Below are 10,435 nucleotides of genomic sequence, written 5' to 3'. Positions count from 1 at the left end.
CTGTTCCAGCCTCTGCTGGCCCAAACCCCGGGGAGAGCGTGGAGAACCACTGCCCTCTCCCATCCCCTGCACCTGGGTGCTGTGACACAGGTATCAGCTGAAAGTGAGCCTCCCACGGCCGAAGCCCAGCTCTGTGCCAGCACGGCAGATCTGGGCAGCAGCTGGCACTGCTCAGAGCCGGGAGCAGTGTGCCCATGAGATGTGGCCTGGCACCTGCAAGGAGCTGCCCAAGATGGGCTGGGCCCCACACGGCCATGCTAATGCAGTACTCCAGGTTACGTCACAGGCCCCGAATTTCTCCTTGGTGCACTCACCTGCTGCTGGGTGGCAAGTGGCAGCATCAGGGCAGGTGCTGGAGTGCTCATGGACAAGCCCTGGATGGAGTGTGGGCGGGCAGACACCTGGTCATGGCATGGGGCACGTGCTGCAGGCAGCTGAGTGAACACAGCCATCGGGTGAAGCAAGGTGGGCCCTCATGCTACATGATTGATAACATTATTCGAACGAGATTAAATTCTTCCCCAGCCTTTGATTATATTGATAGGGGAATCAGTTCCCAAGTTTGAAGAAGTGGAGCGAAATAGGTCTGATTGTTCCAGGACTTATTCCTACAGGTGGCTGGGACTATTCTTTTCTTTCAACAGAAGCAAAGGAGAGAATTCCTTGGCACTCTGCTCCCAATCCGGAGGCACCGGGCTGGTACCTGCTGCCTACACAGCCCTGCTGGGAGTCCTTGGCACCTGACAGCTGGGGGTGTGCATGGACAGGGCTTGCACGTCCCAGGCTGGCATGTGGTCAGCTGGGCCAGTGCAAGCTGCTCATCCATGTCTTTTTTCCCCCACTTCTTTCTCACCCCTTATGAATCTCTGCCTGTGTGCAACACCACAGCCTTCTGCCAGGCACTTCAGCTTTGAAGTCCAATCCTTCTTTTGCCTGAGCCTTGCAGCTCCATTCCCTGGCCAGCCTGAACCCCCAAGAGCCCCTCCTGAGGATGGGTAGTCCCTCTCTCTCTCTCCCCCCACTTCTCCAAAATCACCAGACTCTGCTGCCCTGAGATCACAGTAACACAACTGCTGCACTACACCAGCTCATTTGCTGGGACACCCATCAAAGATTGGGCAAGACCCAAGGATCTGCCAGGATACCCATAACCCTCACCACTCCCAGGCACTGCTGTATGTGGGAGCACAGCCACAGCTGCCAGGACAGGAGAGCAGCACACCACGTTACACCCCAGAATTACACCAGCCACACACGGGTTCACTAAGGTGCTTGAAACCAGTCAAGCAGTTTCTTTTTATTTCTTAAAAAAAAGAAAACAACCCTCCCTGCACCCCCCCAAAAAAAATCCTAAACCCACCAAATAAAATAAAAAAAAAATCCATCCCATAAAGGTGAAAGTATAGATAGGCATGTACACAGCTACATCTACCTTCTGCTGCCCCCCACCCGCCCACAGTAATGTAGATTTATATGCACTTACATAATATAGCGAGACACGGACAAACAAATGGGTTTTGGGAGGTTTAGGGAGCCTGTGAGGAGCAGGGCACAGCAGGGCCGACAGCCCGCTGGGGAAGTGCCAAACCCTGGCGTGTCCCCAACACCCGGCTCGTGGGCCCCAAGCCATGGCAATGCCCCCCCTTGTCACAACCCCCGACCCTGGCGCTGCACTGGGCGGTTGGGCCTTGGCTGATGGGGTCATGCACCTCGTGGGCAAGCTCGGGGTACTCGTGGTTGCCCTCCTCCTCCTCACGAGGCAGTCGGGGAGCTTGGCCACATGTGACGTGCGAGGTACAGAGAGGAGGCACAGCCTGGCTTGGGGCACACGTGGCTGAACTGGGGGACACGTATCAGATGGGGGGCAGAGCCCTGCCAGCCGAATGGCTCTTGGCATCTTCCCGACTGGAATTGTCCAGCCTGCAGTCCCTTTGCAGACAGAAGACTGGTAGGAAGGGGTAAGGCTGCAGGTGTCAGCACATACTGAGTGTGATCCCTGCCCTTTTGGAAGCTTTTTGGGAACAAGGGAGCGATCCTGTCACGTGCTCAATGAGCCAAATACAGTACTTGTGTTAGCAAAATGAAGCACTACCAGTTCTGAGGTTCGGTCTGGGAGGGAAGTGGGAATAGCCCTCATTTAGTGCAGAGGCCACACAAACAACACAGTTCTCTCTGAGGAAAGCCAGGGCAGTGAGGTCTCAGAGAGAGCAAGAAGAGGCAATTCTGAGATTAAAAGGCTGTTCAGCAAAGACAGAGCAAGGACACAATGCCTGAGAAAAGGACACACAGCCCCTTCACCCCTGCATGAAACTACCAGAGCGGACAGGGGGATACAGGTCCAGCCCCTTCCCCGGATATAGAGGGGGCTGGATTTGGCTGACAAGCAGCTCTGGCTTAACTCATCCTGTCCCCACTCCTTTCCAAAGCATATGGGCTTTACTGGAGCAAGTGATGTGCAGAGTGAAGGCAGTGTTGCTCCCCCAACCCACCCTGCAATTCTCCTGGGAGCACATCAACAACTCGCAATGTGCCACGCAAAGAGCTTTGTTATCGGATTGGGTTGCAAACAGATCACTTATTGCCAGCTCAGGTGAGTCACTCTGATCAGAGGCTGATGTGCCACCAGAAAAAACTGCAGGTGGGAGAGAGAGGAATCAACTGGAGAATGGGGTGCATGAATTCCCATGGCTAAAACTGAATATTGGGGCTTCTGGATTTTAGGCTGGACGGGGATGGTCAGGACTTCTCTATCAGATCAAACCAGCGCTGGGACAAACTGCTCCATCACTGTCCCAGAACGATCCTGGCCACAGGCACCACCATTTTCATTCTATATGCAGACAGAGGGATCTTCAACTCCACATTTTCAGGGTAGAAAATATGGGACAGAGAAGGAAGCAAGCATTTCGAGGAGTGGAGAACACTGCTTCAATTCTGCCAGCCTCAAATTAGAGGGAAAACTGTAATTATTTTCAGCAGCAAAACAATGTGGCTGCAGTGTTCACACTTGCAATTAGACCACAGAGGGCAACAGGGCTTGGTCAACACAAAACCTAACCCTGCCTTGGCTGGGGGGTGGGACTGGATAACCTCCAGATGTCTCTTCCAACCCGAACTATTCTGTGATTCTGTGAAACCCACCAAGAGCCAGGTTTAAACCTCTTCTGGAGAGAAATGTGGCCCTGAACCTGCAAGTTAGACAAGGACAGAAGGAAAGAAATTGGCACTGAGGAATGACAGCTCATCCATGCTCATCCTCCTGCTGGGATAAGCAACACCGTGGGCAAGATTAGGCTTGGCAGGCAAGGATGTCAGCACTGAAAAATCCCAGGCTCTGCTTGACCCAAAGCCCCCCAAGCAACCTGTCACACAGCGTGAAATGAAAGGACCTGGAAGACAGGCAGGTGGGGTGACAAACAAGGTAGGCAGCCCCTGAGCACCAGACACACCTCACAACTGGTTGTGATGAGGAGCTGAACTCCCACATTGTGGATTGCACTTGATAATATCAGCACCTATGGAAGGACCCACCTCCTGGCTGCTGCCCGCCAGCCCGGGGAAGCTCAGTGGGTCGTGGGAAGGGGTGGTCCCCTATTAGTCCAACAAGCAGGGCAGTCGGTGTGGGAAGGAAAGCAAAGCATCCCTTTTCCAGGGCTTTTGGGGTCATTTTGGTCCTCTGTGCCTTGCATAGTATTCTTCAGCAAAACCCCTCTGACGTTTGGTTGTGGTACTGCAGGGGAGAAGCCGGCATGGTGTCCTGGATCAGCACAGTGAGGACCTGTTGGATGAGTGTGTGTGTATTTCTCTCCATTTTTTTCCATCAGGAGGATGTTTAAGTTAACACTTGTTGTCACAGAGCAGGGAGGGTCCTGTGGCATGTGTGGGTGGAGCAAGGCACAGCCCTTAACTGGGCAATGCCTGTGCCTGCACGTGCAGACAGAGCTACAGGGACCCTGTTCTCAGCAATCATTCCTCCTTTTGGCCACATTCCCTAAGGCTCTGGCACACACCTGGACTAAGTAAGGTGACCTACAACATTTAACTGTGACCCTGAGCTTCAGGGAGAGGCAAATTCTTTTGTGCAGCCAGATTTCCTTTGTTGGTACCATTCCACCTGGCTACTTTAATTCATGGTACAGGTGGCAAAATGTCTATCAAAGTCCATCTCCTGAGCACAGAGAACCATGGGAGCCATCATACACCACGAAGCTTGGCCAGGACAGCTCCAGCTGCATGTCTGGGCTGCCAGGATGGCACAGGAGCCAAGTCCTTGGGAGAATGTAGGGAGGAGGGTGGGTGGGAGCAAATGGGTGGGGAGGGGAGGCCAAACTGCTTCCTCCACGCTGCCGCCAACAGGCACCAGCTGGGATGCGTGGGATCTCAATTATTATCTTTCCTTTTAAAGCCAGCCTCACAGAAAACTATAAATTAATCTGCTAATTAAATACTCAGGTGAGAGACCAGGGAACCTCCAGCCGTGCAAGCAGAGGAGTGGCTACGGCTTCTTCCGTAGGTAATTGGAAGGGATCCAGCCCTCCCAGCACGGCCCCCCTGTCAGGACCTTGCAAAACCACCAGCCACTGCTGTTCTTCTCACGAACTTCAAACAAAGTCCCTTCTTTAAAGCTGTTGGTCTCCTCGTCGCCTTCAAAATCCGCCACTGCCACATAGAGAGCTTCCCTGGTAATATCCAGGCTGGAGACAGGGGCTGAGGTCCTCTCCCTGGGGTCCCCTCTCTCCACTGGTTTGGAAATGACCTTTGGGCTTACGCTGCTTTTTGCTTTGGCTTCATCTTGGATGGAGGCAGAGAGGAAGGGCTTGGCTTTCGGAGGAACCAGCATGGGCCTCCCTGGCACTGCGGATGACCTGATTTCAGGTGCTTCCCGTGCTGGGGCCCTCAGCTCCACTGAGGGGCCAGGGACCGGACCCCCTGTTTTCTTGGGGGGGGGTGGTCTGCGAGGCGGCACAACAGGGCGCTGTGGTGCGGCGTCCCTGGCACATGGGGTGTTTGCTGGGCCCAGGGGAGATTTGGGCAGTGCCTCTTTCGTGGTATAGCTGTCCAGCTTGGGCAGGGGCTTGCTCTCCATGCTTGGTCGCTCTGGAAACCTTCCAGGAGCCTCCGAAGAGACCACAGCACTACTGAAGGAGATTTCACTGGCAGCAGTGTCCTGCTCGGAGGGCTTCTCTGGGCACTTGGCAGGTCTAAGCTTGCTCCGCAGGCTGCAAATGTCCAGTTTATCATCAGCTGGAGGTGGGTCCGTCCTGGGGGATGCAGCAGGCTTTGGCTTGATCTGAGGTCTGGACTTCAAGAACGGATTCTGGGTGATGGGCTCAGGTTTGTCCTCCACAGGCTCAGCTTTTGGCTTGGTTGGCTTGACAATGGGCCGGAGGTTTGGCTTCTTCACCTCCTTGGCTGACACCTTATGTCCACATTCCAGTCCCATTTCGTTTTTCAGCTGGAAGAGTTTGCCCTTCTCTGGTTTGAGCTCTGGCTTCTTGCTGTCCTTTGGGGCTGCTGACTGCTTGGGTGGGATCATGGGCAAAATCATGCCTGGGGGCTTGGGGGGAGGTCTCTGCCTCTCAAGTAACTCGCCTTCTGATTTAATGATGGACTCCTTCCTGGGCGGCAGGCTGGGCTTCTCCTCTGTGTCACGGTCCGAGATCTCCTCATAGCCCCCGGCAAAGGAAAGGTCCCCGCTCTCGGGAGCCTCCCGCCCCTTCCAGTCTTTGGCCCACCTCCCAGTGCAGTCCGTACCGTTAGGAGGAGCCTCTGGCAGAGGACGGCACGGCCCTGTCGCCTCCTCGCTGCTGTTGCCATCGGCCGCGGCGTCGCCGAGCCGGAGCTGGGCCATCTCGTTGGGGAGCGGAGCCAGGAAATTCGGCCGGGACGCATTGCTGGTTTTCTTGTACTTATCGATGAAGGTGGCAGGGGCCCAGCCTTCCTTCTCCTCGATCTGGATGTACCACCAGCCGCTCAGGTTCTTCTCAATAACCTGCCGAGGGGAAAGGAAACCTCAGACATCCATGCGGGATCACTCTCTGCACAAAAGGCTGTCTCTGAAATGATGTCAGGGGGGCACATGGCCTTGGTGCCTCTCCAGCCAAAAACCATGGAATCACAGCACTGGCATCTAATGGGAGGGGAACCTGGTCATGACTTCTGACAGGGAAGGAGACCTGCGTGCCATGGAGCTGAGGAACGGAACAGCCGCGGCAAGGAGCTGTTTCCGAGCTGTCCCCGGGAGCGGGATGCCGGGTGCTGGCGGTGGCCACTGCGTGGCACTGTTGGAACGATCAACCGGCAGCGATGCTGCGCAGATCGGACACCGTCCAGTCTCTGCAGCTCCGGGAGTGGGGCTGCGGCTTGAGAGGGGCTGACTGGGGCAGCCCTAAAGGAAAATCCTCTTAGCGAGGGATAAATTACATCAGCACATGGAGAAAGCAAAATCCCATCTGCAGGAGGGATTCTGCCAGCAAAGAGGGTGTGCCAGGAAAGCAGTTCTGGAAGTGCTTTTAACTTTACACCTAGCCTAACTAAGGAAAAAACTACCATCTCTAACCTGATTTGTGGTTTGGTTTTATTTTCCATTAGCTCTAACACAGCACCCGTGACTGGGGGACAGGAGACCAGCAAGAGCATCTTGGGCTTCAAAGTCTGGTGAGCTCATACAAGTTTCTCTCCCACTCTGATGACAACATTACACAGAGGCAATCACATGTATCACCATGCCCATTTTTCATCCAGAATATCATGGTGAGCAGATCCTCCCTGCCTGGAAGGGGAGCTCCTGCCTGAAACAGGTCTCAGGGCAATGGGAGTCAGGAGCATGGCATTGATGTGAAGATGTGTGAAGGGAAGATGACAGTCTCACCTCTACTTTCATTCCTGCCTGGAAGCTGATGCCATCAGGAATGGTAGTTTGGAAATCAGCGATGGTGTAATATTCCTCTTCCACTTGAGGAGGGACAGGAGGTTTAGGCAGGTTCAAACCACGTGGCTGTGACCAGAAAAAAGGAAACCCATCAGTGTGTTTCTACAGCAGGTGTGACACAACATCCCCACAGCCCACCAGCCTGCAGAGACAGACACCAGCACGGCCAGGGACAGGGGCAAGATCTCAGGCAAAGAATAACTAGTGACCAGAGCTCCTTTTAGTGCTCTTCTCCCACTCCCTTTGCCATTGCTGCTCTCCTACATCAGCTGGCACTTACTATGGTGAGGTCTCGGCGAGGAGGTGGCCTCTGCCTCATCTTTGGTGACTCTGTGGAGGAAGAATTCCAGATGCTGTTGAGTTCCTGGCTTTTGGTCACATGTGTGTTTGCAAAAGACAAGACAAAACAGACAGGCAAGGACCACACCTGCCCCAGGGGAAAGAAACACAAAGGAAGAATCTGTCTCCCTGGCACTCTGAGTAGCAGAGGTCACTCAGGTTTCAAGGGAAGGGAAGGGAAAGGAAACCAGCTTTCAGGTGTTGCTGGGAAATGCATCTGAGGTGACCACATAAAACTGCTTTTGCATTGCAGGACTCACCCAGAAGACCTGGCCTGCAGAGGGGTTACAATCATAAAACCACAGAATCACAGAATCGCCTGGGTTGGAAGGGACCTTAAAGATCATTTCATTCCCCCCCCCGCCATGGGGACACCTTCCACTAGACCAGGTTGCTCCAAGCCCTGTCCAACCTGGCCTTGAACCCTTCCAGGGATGGGACACCTACAACTTCTCTGGGCAACCTGTGCCAGGGCCTCACCACACCCACAGGTAAAGAATTTCTTCCTAATATCTAATCTAAACTATTCTCTGTCAGTTTGAAGCCATTTCCGCTTGTCCTTGTCACAACATGCTCTTGTAAAAAGTCCCTCTCCCTCTTTCTTGTAGGCTCCCTTCAGATGCACCAGCTTCTGAGAGGAGAGCATCTCCAGATGAATCTGCAGCCTGGGAGGTGATCCTCGCTCCACTTGCTGACCCTCAGCAGGTCCCTGGGAAGTTCTGTGCTTGTGCCCCACCCGTGTGTGCAATGACACCCTTTAGGAGACCTGGCTGCAGAACTCACAGCCCTGCAAGCCTCTGCCTGATGTCTCATTACCTCACTTGAAAGCTGCAGCCACCACCCACCTGCCCCTGACTGGCCACTTACTGCGTCGGATGTCGGCGTTGGGCAGGGGGCGGCTGTCGAACCTCCCATCCCTCTGCCCAGCGAGCCCATCCTTCTCTCGGCTCGCCATCACCTGCTGCCGGGAGATGCCATCCAGATCCAAGGCACACGAATGAGCGGAGGAGCCCGGCCCCAGCTTCTGTGAGAACATGTCTCCATTCCCCTTTTTGAGATAGGAGGCAGGGGCCCAGCCTTCCTGGCCCTGGTACCTGTCGGGGCAAGAATGGTAACATCACTGCACCCAAGTGGTGTGGAGCCATCGGACATCCCCGGAGCCAGAGCTCACATGTTGACTGAATGTACCACCTGTCCTGGGCAATATGAGCTCACTGGGTGCTCAGTGGCACGTGGGCACCTGGAGAGCTCCAGTCATGACTAATGCTCCCACACAAGCTGGCCACAGCCAGCAGGACAAGGGCTGGGAACAGTGCAAAACCCCATTTTCTTTTCACCTCAGCGATGGCAGCAGTTCAGGAATGAAGCGCACTGGCAGGGGAAGCAGAGGGGAAAAGCAGAGTGCTCCTGCTGGATTGATGTACCTGGTCTTTGGAGAAAGCACAAGCCCTCTGCCTGAGCACCAGCAGCCTGGATCCCTTCCCTGCTCTAAATCTGTTTAGGAGAGACATCAGCCCCATGACCCGATTGAAAAACCACATCCGCAGAGTCTCCCTGCCATGCCGGAGACTCTCCCCGGGTCTGGGCTGCAGCCACTACGTTCCGATGGCACCAACTACTGAGCTTGTAATAGCCTTTAGAGCTCTTGTGGCAGCTCTCCTCTGCTTAAATAGTCAATGGATGTGTTTCTGGGGCTGTGCTGCTGCCAAGACCACAGGTTCAATGTAAGGTTAAGAAAATTGCAGCAGTGCTCCCACTCCGATCAAGTCCAGCCATTTGCTGGACGACAGACGAGAAAATGAGCTTCCAGCAGAAAACAACTATCAGCTCAGGATGGTCTGGAGCTTTTGGCCTCAGCATACCCTGTACACAGCAGACCTGGCCCAGATAATGGCCCTTCTCTGCAGGAGCATCTGAACAGAGCCAGAGGATCCAGCCTGCCTCTGGGACACTCATTGGTTTTCCCATCAGCAGGATGTGATGTAACATTCTCACACCAGTTCCCTTTGCACTGCTGGGGCATGTGATGCTGTGACACAGTCCACCTCCCAGCACAGGAAATCAGGGGATTTTAAAGATTCTCAACCAAAGCTGTGCTTGAATATCAACTGGTCTTTGTAGGGATGGAGAGAAATAAGTTCTGGTACTCTGCCCTCCCCAGCACCCCAGACTTGCCCTTGGGTACATCCCACACGCATTGGGTCTCTGCTTTGCACAGCCCCAGCCTGCAGTGCCAGGGAAGAGCAAGAGGTAGGGACAGTACCTGATTTTCCACCAGCCCTCCAGGTTCTTCTGGATCACCACCACCACAGCTCCCTTGTCCAGGTTCATTTCATCCTGGTCCCTTGCAGTGTAGGGGTAAATAACAGTGTACTTCTCCTCTGTTGGAAAGAAAGCACAGTTTCATGGAGACACTGTTTCATGGAAACCTGGGATCAGTTGAAAAATGGTTATAAAGTGCTTTAGTAAATGATAATTCTTATTGTAATTCAGGTGCAAACACACAGAGATACACAACCATTCTGAAGAGAAATGACAGTGAAATATATTTCAAAACAAACACAGCTGCATTTGGAAATGTAAACTTTGGAGAGCTACTCTGGCCCAAGAAGTTGTCTAAAACAGTTCCTCCTCTCCCTGAGGACTAAAGACTGTCTTTTTACAGCTTGTCACAGAAGCTCTTCCATGCGTCCATTTCAGTTCAAATTTCTTTCACAAAGCTTTTAAAGAAAAACTGTCCTCTATAAGGGGAAAGAAATCCCATGGGCATCAGGGAGCAACTCCTCATACGCAGCTCTCAAACCACTTTACAGCAGCAGGTCTACAGGAATTCCCCTGTTCGACAGTTGCATCTCCAAGACATTGGTCAAAGCCATGTGTGGAGGCTGGAGAAGAGTCTGATGTTCTGTCCATCAGACCAAAGGATGTTAAGCAGGGATATGGATGTTCTTCCCTTCAGGAGGAAGGGGAAACATCCTAACAACCATGCAGACAACATGTCAGACAAACAGAACCATCCACCCACCCCTCTCCCTCACCTTGTCCTGTCCTCTCTGGAAGAAACACAGGAAAATAACTGCCTGTGCTTAAGCTGTGCCACAACAGAGTGGAGGCCATCTGGGGAAAAATCTTCCTCCAAAATCCACACCCAGACATTCATATATC

The 10,435-nt window shown here is 53.5% G+C and overlaps 1 protein-coding gene across 1 annotated transcript in view; it reads right to left on the bottom strand.

Annotated features, from left to right (window-relative positions):
- Nucleotides 1-1,361: 1,361 nt before the first annotated feature.
- The window catches only part of SH3PXD2B (SH3 and PX domains 2B), a 70,120-nt gene continuing 61,046 nt past the window's right edge, over nt 1,362-10,435 (bottom strand). Inside the window, exons 9-13 of the mRNA XM_027682851.1 lie at nt 9,534-9,651; nt 8,138-8,364; nt 7,212-7,261; nt 6,872-6,997; nt 1,362-5,992 (exon numbers count right to left, since the gene is read on the bottom strand). Coding sequence (XP_027538652.1) covers nt 4,496-5,992; nt 6,872-6,997; nt 7,212-7,261; nt 8,138-8,364; nt 9,534-9,651 — 2,018 coding nt within the window. The 3' untranslated portion in view covers nt 1,362-4,495. The remainder of the gene's footprint in view (nt 5,993-6,871; nt 6,998-7,211; nt 7,262-8,137; nt 8,365-9,533; nt 9,652-10,435) is intronic.

This window comes from Neopelma chrysocephalum, unplaced genomic scaffold (assembly GCF_003984885.1).
Source record: "Neopelma chrysocephalum unplaced genomic scaffold, ASM398488v2 Primary Assembly neopelma1_63, whole genome shotgun sequence".
Lineage (NCBI taxonomy): Eukaryota > Metazoa > Chordata > Aves > Passeriformes > Pipridae > Neopelma > Neopelma chrysocephalum.
Note: the sequence above shows the minus strand (reverse complement) of the source record. Positions and strands in the feature narration are given on the sequence as shown.